A 19,673-nucleotide genomic window follows, 5' to 3' on the forward strand; every position below is an offset into this window, starting at 1 on the left:
AACAAATTTTTTAAAATACAGCCAATCCTGGTTATTTGCACATTCCATATTTGCAGATTCACTACTTGCTAAAAAAAGTTGTAACCCAAAGTCAATACCCATAGCACTTTTGTGGTCATTCATGGACATGTGCAGAGAAGCAAAAAATTTGAGTCACCTGATGCATACATTCCTAGCTGAGGTCAAACAAGACAACACTCCACCTTCTTGTTTCAGTTCCTTTTCATGGCCTGTAGTGCCATGTTGTTCACTCTCTCTCTCTCTTTTTTTTCTTTATGTTGGTGAGTTCCCTGTTTATAATGACCCCCAAGTGTAGTGCTTTAGGGCTGTCTAGGGTTCCCAAGGGCAAGAAGGCTGTGACGTGCCTTAATGGAGAAAATATGTGTATTAGATAAGCCTTGTTCAGGAATGACTTACAGTGACATTGGCTGTGAATTCAATGTCAATGAATCAACACTACATATTAAATAGGGTGTCTTTAAACAAAAACACACATAAAACAAGGTTATGTATGGATGGACTGACAAAAATATTGTGACCAGAGGCTTGCAGGAACCTAACCCTGCATTTCTCCTAGGAGCAATGGTGCAGTACTCGCTAATTCAGTGATTGGAAAATTAAAGTATGGAGACTTTGTTTCCTGGCATAGTTGGAACTGTAAAACTGTGTTTTGTTTTGTTTTGTTGTGTTGTGGAGAATGAAAGAACAAGTCTTCATTTCTATAATAGTCATTAAAAAGACTGTATTTTCAGGGCTTCCCTGGTGGTGCAGTGGTTGAGGGTCTGCCTGCCGGTGCAGGGGACACGGGTTCGTACCCCGGTCTGGGAGGATCCCACATGCCGCAGAGCGGCTGGGCCCGTGAGCCATGGCCGCTGAGTCTGCGCGTCTGGAGCCTGTGCTCCGCAACGGGAGAGGCCACAGCAGTGAGGGGCCCGCGTATTGCAAAAAAAAAAAAAAAAAAAAAAATACTGTATTTTCAGGTCGATTTGTATTTTTTGTGTTAATTCTCCATTGATCACGCTAGTGAAGCTGCTGTTTTGTTTTGTTGGGCGGGACCATGTCCAGTTCTACAGAATCTGGAGTGAGGAAGAAGCAAGCTAACTTCCTAATTGCTGTCATGTGGATTATTTACACTTGTTAAATCCTTGAGAGAGACAATTCAGTAAGTTTAAATTTCTATAGTTTTCAGCAGAATGTGATAATATCTAAGAACAAACAGTTTTCAGGATACTGTGGCTGTGGTATAAATTCATACAATTATTTTATGAAGATTTAGAGATGTGCAACAGAAGTTCTGATATTTGAAAAATACAAAATCATATACAGAGAGCGATATATATGTGATCTCATATAAATTCATATATATTCATGATCATATATGTAAACTATGTATACGATGTAAAATATTTGTAAATATAAATATGTAAACTATGTGTGGTTGTAGATTTAAGTGTGTGTGTGTGTGTGTGTGTGTGTGTGTGTGTGTATTCATGATCCAGGATTCTTAGTTCCAAAGGAAGCTTCCAAGATGCAAATTCATTTTTTTGGCAACACTGAGGAGGGTTTTTAAGTTGTGCTGAGCTATCAACAGCTCAGAGACAAATGTTTTATTCAGAGACAGATGTTCATGGACCCTAGGAGTCAGTCTCCCTTGGTGATTGAGTTTAACAATTACTTAACATGGGTTTAAGGAATCATATTATTCCACTTACCTCTGTTCTAAAATCCCTCTTACCTTTCATCTACGGAAATACTGTACTCTTCACTAGTGCTCTGAGGAGGAGGATGCACTGGGGGAGGAGGAAGCAGGTCTGCCCAGTTCATGCCACCTTGTTTTGGTACCTTGGGTGTCCGTGCCCCTTTCTTGTGCCCTTGACTCCCTTGGAAAGAAATAAAATGCAAGTCTTTTACTTCTGGACTTTAAATCTTTTCTATTATCCACAGGTTAATTATTTTCTGTAAATATGATCTTATGATTCATATATAGAGAGAGATAAACACTCTTCTTCATTAATTTTAAACAGCACTTTGTACGATAGAAGACAGAGTATTGCCAAGTTTAACTGCAAAATAAATAGGGAAAAAGCAATAAAATCATAAATGAATTTTACAAGTCATATCATTAATAATGATCTTCTTACAGCAATTAATTGCATTATGGATTATCATCTAAAACAAATGAGCTGAAGACATATTTTCTGAATTGCCTTTCTATTATTTAATTGCTGGAACCTAAAATACAATATGATACAGATGCGATCTATTACATTTCCACTGTTGCATTAAATCACTGAGTATATATAATTTGTACTTGTCCATTGAAGTGTTTTAGGCACAATGAAATTACTCGTTTTTGTCAGAAAGGCAAGTGCAGATGAAAATAATTGCTGGAAGAACTAATATATCTAACAACAAAAGAAGCAGAAAAATGATTTTTAAAAAGGAACAGAAATGTTTTTAGCCACTGTTTCTAAAAAATTATGGCTTAGAGTGAAATAATGTTGCTTGAACATTCTTAGAAGTTCAGAATAGCTCAATTATTCAAGTCCCCCAATGTTCTGATATTAGATTTGGCATATTCTTTAAACATAGGTAGTTGCACATTTTGGTATATTCGTTCTAAAATAATTTTAGGTCAAAAGATATTTGGGGAAAAAATGGTCTTTATCCTCCTCCTCCAATATGATACATTTTAGATTCTTATGTAAATTATAGACAATGAGTCTATAATTATTTTTCTCATATCATCCCTTAAATTCAGTGAATTGTCTTGATCTTTTTTTTTAAACCTTTCTGAAACAGCTCCAAGTTACATGGTACATGAAACCAAGTCTGAGTGTATTCAATGAGCCTTATTTTTTTAAGTCACTTGGAAATTTTCAAATGGCAGTGTTTGTTAAGCCAGATGTTCTTGCACTGGTATGTTACTGCACCAAGTGTGGGCTGAGGGACATGCTGTTATTCATAAGTTATGACGGTCAGGCTTCTGCTTATGTGTCTCCAATCTCTCTTCCTCCACTCAGTTGTCCTGTATTGGAATGGCTATGCATGTATTGTGGAGTTGACTATCCCCAGTGCCTTCCTCTTGATCTCCTGGCATACATCTACTGTAACAATTCCATCTGTCCTGAAAGGCCTAACATCACAAATCTCTCCTACACTTAATTAATTGCTTCATTCTCTCCCCTAATTACCATCAGATTTCACATCTTTGTATCTTTTTACCACATATGTATCTAAGCTGAGGGATGAAGAAAGTCAATTGAATATTAACAACCTAGAATCATTTTTTTCCCATTAAGACATGTTTTTCTCTTTAAGTGGCTAAGAATTCAAAGAAGAAACGGCATGAGATATCAAATATGAAAATATTTTATATACTTTTTCCAAGAGTACATCCTTGAAAATTTTCCCTTAATTTAGGGTTTACTTACTTCAAAAAAGAAAAAGTTGTTTGATAAGATTTGATTGTTAAAAAAAAATCAAACCACATATAGTAGAACAAGAGTAGATCTAGAAAGGTATAGGAGCTATTTCTAAGATCCTTAATTCAAATAGAAACAATTTCAATCAGTGACAAAACACAGCCTAGAAAATGCCATATCAGCATGCCTTAGACAAGGGAAGGTGGTAAAATGCAAACACCATATCCATTACAGAAGAGAGTTAGAGACATTTGGCTAAAAGCACCTACCAGCAACTTTAATCCAGTTGCTAGGCAGTAATATTTCTACCCTCTCCTGGAGAAACAAACTAGAGTCAAGATCAATTGGTTTTGTTCTCATTGTGGTATGACTTGCTGTGGTGCCACATGTTAGTTCTAATAATGAACCGTCTTTAATTAGAAAAACAGGACTTAAGTACCAGCGAGCTCACATCTGCAACCCCTATCAGGGAAACAGCTGGCAAACAGCTGCAACAGCATAAAGACCACAGGGAAGAGGCTTCAATGTGGCTTCTGAGGCACTTAAAGACTGAAGTTGGGAAGTTGCTTTACGAGGTTTTAGAGTAAGAACTGAGTGAGGGATAGTAGAGAGATTATAAACTGAGGCAGGTTCCAACTGTACCTAAATCTCATGATATTATCGCTTAGGTTTTTGATTCTACTCAAGTGTACTCAAATTTTATATGCTTTAATAGCCTTCCTTCAAATGGTAACATATTTAGCAGATTAACTATATGTGCAACATTTTTAAGTTACATTTTGCTGAGATGGAAAAAAGTTTCAACTGCCTTTAAAGATTAAGTCATGCTTCTGGCTTTAATAAAGGTTTTTAACGAGGAGGAAAATAGGAGCCTCAATCTTTGTTACCAAATAGAACATAAAAAATGGTAGCACAGGGAGATCAGCTTGGTGTTCTGTGACCACCTAGAGTGGTGGGATAGGGAGAGTGGGAGGAAGACGCAAGAGGGAGGAGATACGGGGATATATGTATATGTATAGCTGATTCACTTTGTTATACAGCAGAAATTAACACACCATTGTAAAGCAATTATACTCCAATAAAGATGTTAAAAAAATGGTTTAGTGAGTGAACAGTCCCTCAAATTGCAGAGACAAGACCCATCCCTGGAAGATTCAAATCATATAAAGTGATTAGACATGTCATATACACATATCAGATCATTAGCATTCAAGTTGTAATCTTGAAATGTACCATACTTTTAAAGGAGAGATTGGCTTTCTCCTTGGTTTCCCTTACTTACCAGATGTACTACTGCCCCGGTCTGAACTATTGTAGGATCCTCCTGTATTCTGGTCATATGATTGATTGTACGGGATAGTTGGAGGAATTGTGTCATTTGCCCGATAATCTAGACATTTCAGATGGGAAAAAAATTAAACATTTATTTTGGTGCCTCAATCATTTACCAGTGATTAAGCTTTCAAACTATCATGTTGATCACCTGCTAAGATGTACATAAGTGTTCAGAATGAAAGGTCAAGAAAAAATAAAGATCTTTAAACACGTCTCCTTTAAGATTTATAAAATACAAACTCATTGTATCATCTTCTACACATGAACCAGAATGAATCCTACCAGGGACTATTTCTTCTTTTAAAATACTTATAAATTAGCTAAGGCAGAAATCAGATTTGCTTGTCTTCTTATCTTTAAAAATATAGTAACAAAATAATTTTAATAACAAGAAATTGGGAAAATATCACGTGTGTGAATCATTTTAAAAAATAAAATAATAAAACATAAAACTGAAACTTGCCAGGAATATTATATCTAATAAAAAATATATGCATGTTAAGAAGATGAAGTATCTCAGTCTCCCACAAATGCTTCTGCTTACTTAGGCAGAGCTGAAAATCCAAATGATAAACTCACCACTGGAATGTACTGAGTAATAATCTGTCAGGCTAGTTGCATTCCAGTGTCTTTATTATAGTTTGACGTACCAAGTCTGTTTATAAGCAGTATAAACAATAAATCAGAGCTCTGAAATACTTGTACAGAGGACTGTCAGACCTTTCCAAAGTCCACAATAAAGCCATATACTATACAGGAATAATATGACAATAGTTTGAATTCCCACTGTAAACTTTACAATTACAGAAACTCTCCTATTCATCTTTGTCAGCCTTTGTTATGAACTCATATATTATGCTAAGTGAAATAAGTCACACAGAGAAAGACAAATATTGTATGATATCACTTACATGTGGAATCTAAAAAATACAACAAGCTAGTGAATATAACAGAAAAGAAGCAGACACAGATATAGAGAAAAAACTAGTGGTTACCAGTGGGGAGAGGGAAGGGGAAGGGGCAATATAGGGGTAGGGGACTAACAGTTACAAACTATTATTTATAAAATAAGCTACAAGGACATATTGTACAACACAAGGAAAATAGCCAGTATTTTATAATAACTATAAATGGAGTATAACCTTTAAAAATTGTGAATGACTATATTGTACACCTTTAATTTATATAATAGTGTACATCAATTATACTTTGAGAAAAAATGGTTAAAAAAATAAATATTCATTGAATTGGTTTATTATACCAATCAAATGTTTCCTTAAACTGGGGAAAAAAAGCAAGATAACTGTATTATTAAATTAAAACATATAACACTATCTTAAATGAAATGTTTGTCTTAAGTTATCTTTTTGCAGTCTGCAACTTTAATAAGTTGTCCCCAACTCAAACCTAAAGAAAAAGAAATCTGTGTTTCCAATTATCTGTAATTAAATGTATTCTTTACCTGGACACTCATACATAATTGCCCTGACCTATTCAAATCAGAGCAATCCCTTTATTTCCAGAGGTCTAACTTTACAAATCACATTATTAAAGCAGTAGTCTTTACCTAGTCAAATACCTATCTCTTCCAACTCACCCATATTGTAACAAAGGAACATTCCCTTCAGGCCATAAAATATCATTCTGCTGCAACAAGCTAACACTAAGAATTTATTTTAGGTTCTATCGTGACAGACTTCAAATCAGGTTACCCAAAGAAATTTAGGTTCTGAAATCATACATTGCAGCAGTCTTAGTAATCACATGAGGTAGGAGAAATATAACAAATGGAACCACTTCTCCAGTTCAAGTTTAATTTAATTATTTTTCTTCAGTTTGATCAAAAAAGCCATTCGTTTATATGACCATGTAGAAGCAATTATCTTCCATTCTCGAGTGGAAAGAATGGGAGAGTCTATTTATTTAAAATGTGAGGTATTGTGATGGTTGTACATCTGCCTTATGAATAAAAGATTGTCCTGAGCAATCCCTCACCTAGGATTAAATTTAAATTAATCTCAAACCATTTGAAAATACTTATATATTATTATAAAATCAATATTCCAAGGTTATTGTTGTGCTAATTAACTTTTTGACACTGGAAATTTTGAAACCAAAGAAATAAGAAAACCTTAGTGACCAAAGAAAGATTTCACACGCTAGTTCCAGACAAGCTTCGGCATGTAGTGCTGAAGGGTTAAGGACGCCAATACAGAAAAGGATGGGAATAAAGGCAAGTCTCTTCACCTTTGTTCAGTTTGTTTTGCTCCATGATGTTATACTGAATTGGTGCCACTTCTTGTTTCTGCTGTCCGGACGGTTTCCAGTGCTTCTCGCTGGAGTCCCCACTGCCATTGTTCATGTTGTTGCTGAGGTTTGACTGGATGAGCTGGGTGGTGGCATAAGGGGTGGGCTGCCCTGATGGATTGACAAAACGCCCATCCTTCAGATTTGGGCTATTGAAGGTTTTCATCTCATTGATTTTGTTACTAAGGTCCACATCACCATAAACAGTTGACTCAGGGAGCATCAGATTTGTTTGTTTGTTATCCAGTTGGTTGTTATAATTTGCTATACAATCAGCTATGTGCAATGGAGAGGAAAAGGAAAAAGTCATTCTGCATGGTTATTCGTTTTAAATTTCCTTGTAAGTAGCTTTGTGAGTCACAGTAAAACTGTTCTATAAAGTATAAATGGGCTTAAATATAATGAATAAAAAGGACCAAATATCCTTATGTCCTTTCTAAAGAACAGAGTCAAATGTTCTTTCTAAAGAAAAATTGAGTGAATGAGAGAGGACACGTAATTTATATGGAGCCTAACTAATTCTGAACTTCTGCTAGTGTTACACAGTTTATAAATAATGCACCCAATTTAAATAATTTTCCTTTAACAACCCCATTAATGGGAATTGCACTAAAATAATATATACATGAATATCTTTATGTGCCAACTTAAAATTTTCTAGTCTGGAATTACTGAACTATTTGAAGTTACTAGTTAAGCTTATAGGATAAAAATCCAGACCAAAAAAAAAAAAAAAAGAACCCTCTGCCCTCAGATGAAAGAACTTGAGATTTCAATATTTTATAAAATAACTCTACTCAAAAAATATGAGGAACAGAGGTAAAGTGACAGTACATAGTGCTCAGGAGAATTTTATTAGTTTTTTCCCTTGGTTGTGCAGGATAATCATTATCAGGAAAAGGTGTTATGTAATCATTTTTCATGGTTTCATAATGATACCTCAAGAAGTATAAAATGACAATGATGATGGCAAAATGAATCATAGTAGCCCGGGCAATTTATCAAATAACACCTGAAATAATACCTAATGTGTCTAATATTTCAATTTCACTCTAATTTTCCCTTTCTTTAAATATTTGAGAGTGAAATAACTAATATATATATATATAGGAAATATTCAAAGCCTGTAGCTGAAAATATTCAAACAGCGGGAAGAACTAAAATCATCATTTAAAATTAAAACATTTTTAAAATAAAAAATTAGTCGTTATAATAGTAAAAATACCACTATTTTAATTCATAGTGGCTGCAACATTAACAGGTCACCTTGAGGATTAGTTTTCAACTGGATATCCTAAAAAATGATAACTTAACACGGTCACTACTAAAGATGTAAAAATGAATATAGTTTTAAGAAAAATCTGCAATTTCTCTATCCTACTGAATTCAACTACCCTGCATTTCAATAACAAATGATCAGGGATCAGGGGTATTTAATCCATCTGGCTTTTAGTAATTCTTATCTCTAATTTCTAGGTATTAAGTTTTATATGATAGTGGTTAAACAATATTTTTAATGGCAATACGGTTTGGCAATCTCATTTTTCTTTGCTAATCTTTCCATATGAGTAACATCCAATAGAACTCTCTCAGATGATGGACATGCTCTATTCTGCATTGTCTAATATGATAGCCACTAGCCATATGTGGCTACTGAGCACTTGAAATGTGGCTAGTGCAAATGAGGAACTGGATTTTAAATGGTACTTTATTATATTTAAATTTAAATAGCCACCTGAAGCCAGAGGCTACCACATTAGACAACACAGCTCTACATATTAATTTAAATGGATATTGTCATTTTTTCTTTTATTGGGCTCAGCATAATCTTTCTTTTACTTATAATTATGTGAGCACTTTTTCGCCTAGACAACTAGAATATGGACCTCTAGAGAACATGGACTTGGTCACATGGATATATCATTTCCATATCCATATCCAATGGAGACTATGATTTGTTCTTTAGGGTGCATCACACTTTTTACTTAAATGCCATATTCTATCTCCCTTTTCCTTAACTCCATTTTACTTCTATAGTCATACATTTTGATTCTTTATGATTCTTTTTATATTTCCTATATTGTGAATGAATGTTAAAAGGTTTTTCGTAAGAATTATTTGTAATTTTCTGTTTTTTCCTTTGCATATTGCATATTCTACATCCAAATTTTACTGTCATGTTTTAGCATGAGGTTTTAACAAGCAATTTACCACCCATATTTCTGAACCAAAAAGATACAATACAAAATTAGTATTAGTATACACACCTGCAAAAGATACATATTTCTTGTATCTTAGGATTTACTAGTATACTATAAAAATCTAATTTTGAAATTCAGTTAGCTTTCATTTAAAATTATTTATTACCACCATATAATTATTATTATTATTGTTGCTGCTATTAAAAATTTGGTTCACTCAAACTATACATCTATTGATCTTTTGATCTGCTTTATTCTTAAAATCTTTAAAATAAATACTATAAATAACTACAATTAAAATTAGAATTACATACATTCTTATGAAGATGCATACTTTTGTATAATTTCATTTTTCCTTATTTGCTATCTACTCTAGAATTTATATTCTCCGTTCTCCCTTTGCATACTGAGAAACTTTCTTGGGTGGAGGGTGAGGTGTGGAGATACAGGGATGGAGAAAATATTTGAATCAGGCTAGTTTGCTAAACCATGGTTAATATTTCATGAAAATGTTGATTAAATTTCATTTTCAGTTTAAGGAGAAGAAAACAAAAGTTATCTCCTCATGGCTCGTTCCTAACAATGCCAAGCTTGCCTATCAGGCTGTCTCTGTGCCTCTAACCTGGGCGACTATACGTGGTCAGGTTACTGTCGCTGTTTCCGTTGCCTGCTGTGCAACAGTTGATGGAGCACTCATTGTGATTGTTCCCAGTATTAGGCCACGTGTCTGCCAGCCATGGCTGTGTGGCAGGTTCACTGATGTTGAGAAGTCCTGGCCTAAAGAAAAAATATGTATAAAAGCAAGTTTTATATAAGTAGCAAATGATATTTCCTATTCAGAATTCCAGAAATTCTTCATCTCACTATTCTCACAAATACTTTGGTCAACTATGCTGAAAGATATAATAATTCCTTTTATTTCACAGACAAGGCAACTATAATGCAATGTTCGGAGGCACGTCTCAGTTTATATAGCCATTATGTTGTAAACAGTGAGACAAATATTGTACCATTTGTAATGCTCTACTCTGCCTTCAGTCACAGTGGCTAAACATCAAACATGGAATCTAAAAAATGTGGATACTTATATTTTGTAGTGTTTTAGTAGCATAAAGAATATTCTCGTTAAGACAGTTTGCATTTCTTAATTTTTGACCCATTAAAAAATAATGATCCTTCTCACAACTTCATTAAAAAATGGAACAAGCTTCTTTACTGAGATAAAGGATGCTTCACAGTAAGCACATCTGCATATTTTTCTTCAAAACCATGTTTCAGAGACAGTGAGTTTGGGGCTCTGTGACATTTTGCAGAGAGCCTCATCAGTGTTTCAGTGCACAGTTCTGTAAGCTTGTCAACATTTTCTGATGGTGACAATGTAAGATGCCATAAATCCTATATAAACAAAGGAAAGCTACTGAATTAAATCTGGTAAAAACGATGTCCACTGTAAGAAATATCAGCGTTCATGTTTTTTTTTTTTTTTTTTTGCACGACAGATGTTAATCCTCTTTCACTGTGCATTGGGAATGCAAAGTACATCAGCAGTTATTAATGGCAGCCCTGGACCACCAGTGCCAGAGACACAGACTGAAGTCCAGAAATGGAAATCCTGAGGTCCTTTTCCAATACTGACTCCATTTGATAATCCAGCAAAAGAGGTGATGGTGTACTGTCAGATCCACAATAAACAGACTGGCACTACAGAGTCTGAAAAGATTTTCTTCATGGTTTCATTTTCTTTGCTAAAGTGCAATAACCACACTTTCATTTACCTGGGAAGCGAGAACCTGACATTTCACTCACCATGGTTCCTATGCTGGCATACACAGAATCAACCGAGGAAACTTTCTATGCAAATGATGGTTATTTGAGGAATAATTCACTTCAAATGAAAAATATGGAGTTATAAGTTATATATCTGTATACGTATATATATGTATATATGTGTGTATACATATATCTGTAATAATAATGTTTACCCTTGGTTTACAATGTGTGAGGCGTTGTTCTGACCTTTATATGTATTAACTCATTTAATCTTTCTAATAATCTACAGAGTAGTTACTATTATTATTCAGATTTTAAAGATTAGGAAACTGAGATACCTGAGAAATGTTAAGAAACTTGTGCATGGGTGCACAAAGTGAGTGCGTGGCAGATCTGGGATTCAAATCCAAGTAGTCTGTCTGTAGAATCCACACTCTAAGCCGGAATACTATAAACACATATACTGGAGAGTGCTGAAATGTCCTAAAACCCTCAAACATTCTTAATAAAAGGAAGATTGGGGTAATGTCTGAAGTCTAAACATTCAGAATAATGCTGTTAAAGCTGAATAAATTTACTATTAAAATTGTTGATAAAAATATGCTTTGAAGAGCAATGTTGCTGACCTGTTAAAATGTAAAACATTTAAATGCAAGCTGTATCACAGATATCTGGAGCTTTTGAAATCCATGTTGGTTATAGAAATTCTGCATCTAGTAGTCTTTTTTTTTGCGGTACTCGGGCCTCTCACTGTTGTGGCCTTACCCGTTGTGGAGCACAGGCTCCGGACGCGCAGGCTCAGCGGCCATGGCTCACAGGCCCAGCCACTCCGCGGCATGTGGGATCTTCCCAGACCGGGCACGAACCCGTGTCTCCTGCATCCGCAGGCGGACTCTCAACCACTGCGCCACCAGGGAAGCCCTCTAGTAGTCTTTAGCTTTCCTTATTTTCTCTTGAACTTAAAGTGTGTTATCACTTTTTAAATTATTAAAAATAAATCTCCATATTTGATACTGTAGAAATATTATAGGATATTTGAAGTACGGGTCAAGCCTGTCTTACATGTTTCAAAAGGAATAGACAATATTTTTATGCTACGATTCCCTCAGAAAAACACTTTTAAAAGTGAACGTTTTGATATCATCAGAGGCTGAAAGAAATTTTCATATGTATGGGAGCTTTCCAACAGGAAGTAGGATTAACAATTCACATCCTAGCTTTCAGTTCAGACTTGTGTTTGGAATACTAATATCTAGGGAAGAAGGTTGAGTCATGATTACTGGCCCATAATGAATCTTAAAATGCCATGGGTGTATTTCAGAGAACTCTGAGGAAGTCAAGGTCATATGTAGCTACTCTGGTAAGGGTGTTAGGGTCTTTAAAAACTAACAATCTCTCAAGCTATCTTTATGCATTTAAGATGATCTAGTGTTATGAGACAGATTTAGCTGCCCCAAAATAAGAAATGAAGCAGAAACAAAACACAGTGCCGTCGGAACTATTATATAATGTTACCATATTTTATATATATAAAAATGCAACCATATTATACATATATATCCATATAATATGTCAGTTGTTATATTTTCATGCTAATATATGTGAGTTTTGCCTATTTTTTCCTTGTCTTCAAAAAGATATTATCAGGGAAAGGAAGAGAGGAGGGCTCTCAAAAACCATATTTAACTACTAGCTTATATTAAGGGGATAGTTTTTTGTCACAAAGGAAAAGAAGACAAATGCACTTAAATAATTACGTGGCAATTACCTTCAATTCCTCTGCTCTTGTTACTCCAGATATTCCAATCACTCACTCCAAAAACAAACAAACAAACAAACAAACAAACCTATTTGAACTCCTAAACCACAAAATAAAATACTAATACTAAAGGGTCCAGGGGCTGGGGAAAGTAGTGAAGGGGCCTAGCAGCAAGGGTTGCCTATAGGCTGTCTCCTCTTTCTTTTGATAGCTTGAAAGAATTCTGAAGCCCAGAAAGAGGCAAGGGATAGAGCTGAGAGTGGTCAGTCCTTCAAAGAGAAGCAAGGCCTGAACTCTTTCTTTCTTACCTCCCACTGCCAGGAAATGTGCTATTGGCATTCTCGACCTGGTTAGCCTGACTTTCCTATGCTTTTCTTCAGGCTTTCTCTGCTGTTTCCTGGTTTCTGCTGCGGTTTGGATTTCAACTAGGTTTTCTTTGTTTGGAAGAGGAGATCGAGATGTGTGAGGTAAGGAAAACAAGTGAATAGAAACAGCCACTTAATATCCATGATCTGCCACTGGATTACACTGCAGATCCTTCCCCCTTTTTAAGTTGAGAAGAGGTCTCTTTGCTTACCGCTATCCTCATTTTCCCTTTTATGTGAAGAGCAAAATTCACAGTTTTGAGAACAAGCAGAGCTCTCAGGTTCTCCTTTTCTCTCAACCTTCTCTTTTATCAGAGGAAAATGTCCAGGGCCCCAAATTTTCTCTCATCAAGGACTGAACTCAAGTCTTCTGACATTTGTTTACTCAATAACTCATCCCTTCCTTCTTTAGATACTTTTTGTGGATATCTTTCAAAGATCAATAATTCATATATTGAATTTATGGATATAATCCAATAAATTACATTTATTGCATTACAAAAATTCATGCATTTAATTATTGATTAATAAATCAGTAGCCTCTAACTCCAGGATCTCACCTTTTATTGTGGGAAACAATCATTTAAGCCAGGAGTTAGAAAACTATTTCTATAAAGGATTAGAGGGCAACCATTTTAGGCTTTGTGGGACATATATTTTCTGTTTCAACTACTTGACTCTGCCATTGTGGTGGGAAAGCAGTCATAGACAATATGTAAACAAATGAGTCTGGCTGTATTTTAAGAAGTCTTTATTTACAAAAACAGGTGTCAGATCAAATTCAGACCAAGAGCCATAATTTGCTGACCCTCTGATATAAACAAAAGATAATTACATTACCTCTTATTAGGTGCTTAACTGTGGTATTTATACAGCACAGAGCTCACGGAGGACACAGCAGGTGAACCTCAGCCAACTAACAGGGGGAGGGGGGACACATTACGGGCTGATGTAATAAGTGCATAGAAGAGAATGCAATATTGGTGATTGGCAGGTGGGTTGACACAGTGGGTTGTAGGGGGTGGCACACAGAGATACGAGGAGGGCTACAGGGCCCTAGAGGTTGTGGGTTTCACATGCTCTGCCCAATTTGGACTTGCTATTTTAAATATGGTGTGTTCTTGGGCTTCCCTGGTGGCACAGTAGTTGAGAGTCCGCCTGCTGATGCAGGGGACACGGGTTCGTGCCCCGGTCCGGGAAGATCCCACATGCTGCAAAGCGGCTGGGCCCGTGAGCCATGGCCAATGAGCCTGAGCGTCCGGAGCCTGTGCTCCACAATGGGAGAGGCCACAACAGTGAGAGGCCCACGTATATATATATATATATATAGTGTGTTGTACTGAAACTGGGATCTTCAGAAGCTCAGAGACATGATCCATATGCATTTCAAAATTTCATTCTGTCTCCAATGGGCAAAGGGAATTAACAGGAAATAGTTCTAATGAAGGTAGATGAAGGCAGGACTGCTGGGAGCATTTTTAACAGATTAGACAAGGGACAAAAAGAGCTTGAAGTGAAACAATACAGTGATAGTGAAGGGAGAAGAAGGCAGGATCAACCAAATGCAGTGATTGATGCAGGAAAGAGGACGACTTGACATTTTGACTTAGGTGTCATTAACCAGATGAGTCGCGTGATACAGTGAGGGCTCACAGAGTCTGAGATGCCTGAGGGAATCCAATGTTTAAGGGATGGCATCAGAGAAGTGAGTACAAGAGTCTGACTCACTGTTCATTCTCTTACCACACTGGATCATGGAACACACACACACACAACACACATACACAGAACACACACACACACATACACACACACACCCACTCACAAATGGCTAGAAAATGAGACCTCTTCCTAATGCATTCCTCCTGATGCTCTTCCCCTGTTCTAGTTTTCCCAAAGCACTCACCAACTGCTTCTACTATAGAGTTGACTTTTTAAAAAATGTTTATTATTAATCTTCTATCTCCCCTACTAAATGTAACATTCAGAAGGACAGGAACTTTTCTTGACTTTGCTCCCTGACGCATCCCAGGCAACTAGAACACTGCCTGTCACATTGTAGGTATTCAATAAATAGGTTTGATGAATAAATAAATTTAAAATTGTGTATATAACTGTCATTTTGAGCACTAACTCTAAGATCTTTATTTAACTGTTGCCTCTATAACATTCCAGCATTTTTTGTCATTTTATTTGGTAAAAAGATCATTTCTATTGGGTATTTAAAATAAATCCATTTCACTGTTATACTATTTTTACATTCAGAAGGTTAATTCTGTATGACGATTTAGCGAGCTTTCCAAATGGAACTTTGTAATTTTTCAGTCCTGCTGAAGAAACTAGCATTTGGTACCGAGAGATCCCTGTCATCATTTCCTCCTTGATAACTTGGTCTACCTAGGTTGAAAATTCCTTTACAGCAGAAACTAGACATATTTTATATGTGTGTGCATGTGTATGTGTGAGAGAGAAAGCACATCTGTGCACGTGCTCATGCACAGAGGCTGGTGCAGAACCCATAGAAGATGCTCAATAAGCATTTTCACAAGATCTGATTAATGAGAAAGCTGAAGTCTACTGTCATGAATATACACATGTAGAGAGGTGGTTATATCATCAGGTTCCGGATTTATCCACAAGAGAATGTTCTTATGCCAGAGACTGTTTCATGAATGTCTGGGGTATGATTTAGACAGAATTGCCCTGGATGCAAAAACATGCCCTGGTTTAATTCCTGAATCAAGTGGATTTACTCCTTACGAAGACCTCCTTCGCTTTGGGGTCTTTCAGTGGCTGACTTTGTTTCACAGGTATGAAAACAGGAAGCTAGCAGCAGTACCCAGGAAAGAAAAGAGCAGTGCTAATTGTCAAATTTGTACAGCATTTGCTAAAGATGGTCAACATTGTTTTCACGACTCTTTCTTATTTTTATCTTTTCCAGTTGGCAATCACATTATCTAACTATACAAAGCAGGACACTCAATAAGTTAACTGAATTTGAATTAGAAAATGGTTTTGGTCAAAAGGTTTTTTTTCTTACACCTTAAGCTAGAGGTTACTGTTTTTGAAAAGAAAAAATTGTCATAGAAAATCCTGAAGCTTGACTCATGTAACTTATACCTTCTTTCAGCCCCTTTCAGACACCTGTCACATGAATTTGTGATTTCTCTGTGAATATATTAAAGTTCACTGAATAATAATTACCAAAAATCATAAATGTAGGATTGAGGTTCATTTTAATGAGAGGAAAAAAAAAAAAAACTTCCGTGTTAACAAGCTACCTAGATCCTCCTTTTATTTCAACATATTTCCCGGCAAATGGAGACTGAACTATGTTGAATTCATAACAAGAACAAACAAACAGACATAAACTACAACAACTTATGAGCCAATGCTGTGTTCAGCAGGTTTCCAAATGAACATTTTTTTCTTTGATAGTATCTGTTAACTAGCTATATTTCTTAATCTTCATAAAGGCCATCGCTTAATTACTTTAACTCCTTTTAATCATCTGCTAAATCAGCAAGTCTGTCTTTCCCGGTTAAAGTGCTCCCTCTGGTGTTCACTGACTAAAATGCAACAGCTCCAATCAAGTGCATTTGTACGTAAACAAGCTTGGCTCCACAGCACAACAGAATGGAGTATTTCCGAAATATTTAAACAAATTTCACCTTTAAGTTAAACCTTTTAAGCAAAGAAAGTGATGTCATCGATGAAGACAAGAAGAAATACCTGGAATTCCCCTGAGAATCTACAAAACAAGCAGGATAGTTACCTCCCTCCACTGCTCACAGCTTCGCCTCCTCTCTGATAAGTTACTGGAATGTTACCAAAAAAAAAGGAACAATTAATAGACATGTTTGTGTTTATATATCAAAAGTTATGACATTCATGAGCATATTTCTAGAATTGCATGTTTTCTTCCTTTCTACTTAGAAGCATTGCAAAAATTCATCACAGGAAATAGCAGATTTCCAATTCAACTAGTATTTTTTTAAGATGGTACAGAGTTAGATGTGAGTTATTTTTATTTTCTTTATGTGCCAACAAGGTCGAAAACTAAGCAGAAGCCAACTTCAGTTCACTCTTATTAACTATAACTATTACACGTTTGTACATTCACATTCTCATAGATTCCGATTTTGAATTTATTATTTTCATGTAATTTCATGATTTTATGTAAGTGGAATCTTAAATTTGGGAAGAAAAAAACCTACCAGACCATTTCCCCAGAAATATGAGTACCAGTAAGACAAAGGTAAACGTTAAAATAAACCTTCTTTCTCTCCACACACAAAGATGTATGCCAAGTTGTGACTAGTAATGAATGCGACCTAGTTTTTACTGTGGCTTGTGAAAACCCTTCTCAATGTATTTTCATCAGACGTGTATACATAGTGAAAATATATTTTAATGCTCTTGAAAGCATTCTCGGCTTAATAAATTATGGGTATAAAATTTAGCCATAACAGAAAAAGATTTGCACATAGTCAGGCAAGGGGTTAAGGATATTAGCATTTCTGTAAATACAGACCCATTTTCTAAGAAGAAATATGTTTCTAAAAGCTGCCAAATTCTGCTACTTAGAAGAACTCCAAACTGGGAGTCTGTTAAGGAGAGATAAGTGCTCCCAGTGATTATAATAACTGGATTAAAACCGAGGAGGAAAGGCTACAGGTACATCTTTTACTAAAGGTGAATCGAAGGAAGAGGACCCACTTTGAAAGAAACTGAATGGAATGGAATCTTAGTACTCGGACTTAAGGAAAATGACAAGTTTTATCTTTCACATGTGCTGGATATTTTGGTTACCTTTAAGAATGTTGATTGTACGGATAGAGAATTGTAAGGGAGAGAATTTTTTGTTTGAAAACCTGAAAGCTTAAGTTAAGGGAAAAAAATGCACTGCCAAGTCTGAAATAATCAATGTGATCATTAGCATGTTAAATCATGCTGAGGGTAGAAACAGTGTGTCTATCTAATGAAACACATGCAAACAAGGCTAAGATGCAATGCGGAGTCACGAATAAGTAATGGCATTGAAGGAATGACAAGCAACACCAACCATTTCTACTTCAAGTGCATGCCTGGCATGAGTAAATGAAGTACTGTCTTCCATTGTAAGTCCTTTCCCCCCAGCTTACTGCAGAAAATGAAATCAGAACAGAAACACAATAGTACAACACATGCCAAACTAACGAAGAATAGGAGGGGGGTAAGCGCAAATATATACCTGTTGGTGTGAAGGTAAAAGACGGGACTGAAAAATCAAAACAAAATATAAACCAGTTATTAAGCTGAAGAGAGAAAGGGAACATATCACATTAGTATAAATCAAGCAGACAGCTGAACATAAAACAAATGTAAATAACTAGGCCAGTAGTTCTGACACGCTGATATATGAATAAAACCAAATCTGAGGTTAAAAAAGAAGCTTGTCTCTGAGGTACCATTTTGAAGGGTCTGATGTTCTAGGATGGGTGGGGGTGGGGATTGTGCTGGGTTAGCCTGCAAATGACCCCTGCATTTAGTAATAGAGATTTAGCTCATGGCTTTAGTACAAACAGGAGGCCTCTACTATTAATCATTTCCAAACATTGGATAATGGGTTCTTAAACAAGTATTATCAGGGTCTTACGTAAACCTTATCTAGAAATCTTAAAGTAAATGCTTATTAAAGTGGGCTAACTAATAGGTGCATTTAAGTATTCATCATCGAAAGAGAGACAGAGGGAAGGAGACAGAGAGAAAGATAGAAAGATGAAAAGAGAAAGAAAGAAAGAGAGAGAGGGAGGGAGGGAGGAGGGGGGAAGAGAAAGAAAGAAAGAAAGAAAGAAAGAAAGAAAGAAAGAAAGAAAGAAAGAAAGAAAGAAAGAAAGAAAGAGAAAGAAAGAGGAAAAAGGGAAGAAAGAGATGGAAGGAGGGAGGAAGAAAGGAAGGCAGCAAGCAAAGAAAGAACTGGAACAAAAAACCCATAAAACTGAATTGTTTCATTGCCAAGAAATGCCTGATACTTGTCATATAAACAGTGTAATGCTACATTTTTATCATGATAGAAATTTGTGAATGGACAGGAAAAATGGGGAGTTTTAAACTTTAACTTCTCTATTATAGTTTACATTTAGAAGCTTTCTAGAAGTAGGCTGAGCATTTTTTTTTTAATACCACACCAAAAGCTAAACAATAGAACAATAATGCCCCTCTGAACACCTTCACTCTGCAGTTATAAATCTTAATCCAATCAATAATGCCTGAAATTGAACTGCAGACCTCAAAAGTAGCAGCCTTGCCTCCGCCACTTTTCCTATCTTCTCTCATTCCTGGGTGTTGGATAACACCACAGCTATTCCCATGTCATTTCATAGAGGGAGAGGCTGATTTTTTTTCCAAGCTCTTCACGTTAATTTAAAGTAAACACTGCTCTGGTAAAGAAAGCAAGGAAATCTACATTACTTCCTTGTAGACTAAAATTTGCTTTTAAGAAATCCTTAATACACACAAACTAGAATAT

The 19,673-nt window shown here is 35.8% G+C and overlaps 1 protein-coding gene across 1 annotated transcript in view; it reads right to left on the reverse strand.

The window, feature by feature from the left end:
• ROBO1 (roundabout guidance receptor 1) overlaps positions 1 to 19,673 on the reverse strand; it is a 401,385-nt gene that overhangs the window by 40,964 nt on the left and 340,748 nt on the right. The window contains exons 18-23 of the mRNA XM_081234266.1: positions 18,396 to 18,422; positions 16,938 to 16,980; positions 9,891 to 10,045; positions 7,008 to 7,343; positions 4,708 to 4,815; positions 1,736 to 1,880 (exon numbers count right to left, since the gene is read on the reverse strand). Of these exons, the coding sequence (XP_081090392.1) occupies positions 1,736 to 1,880; positions 4,708 to 4,815; positions 7,008 to 7,343; positions 9,891 to 10,045; positions 16,938 to 16,980; positions 18,396 to 18,422 (814 nt within the window). The remainder of the gene's footprint in view (positions 1 to 1,735; positions 1,881 to 4,707; positions 4,816 to 7,007; positions 7,344 to 9,890; positions 10,046 to 16,937; positions 16,981 to 18,395; positions 18,423 to 19,673) is intronic.

The sequence above is a fragment of the Mesoplodon bidens genome (genome assembly GCF_964165515.1).
Source record: "Mesoplodon bidens genome assembly, chromosome: 5".
NCBI lineage: Eukaryota > Metazoa > Chordata > Mammalia > Artiodactyla > Ziphiidae > Mesoplodon > Mesoplodon bidens.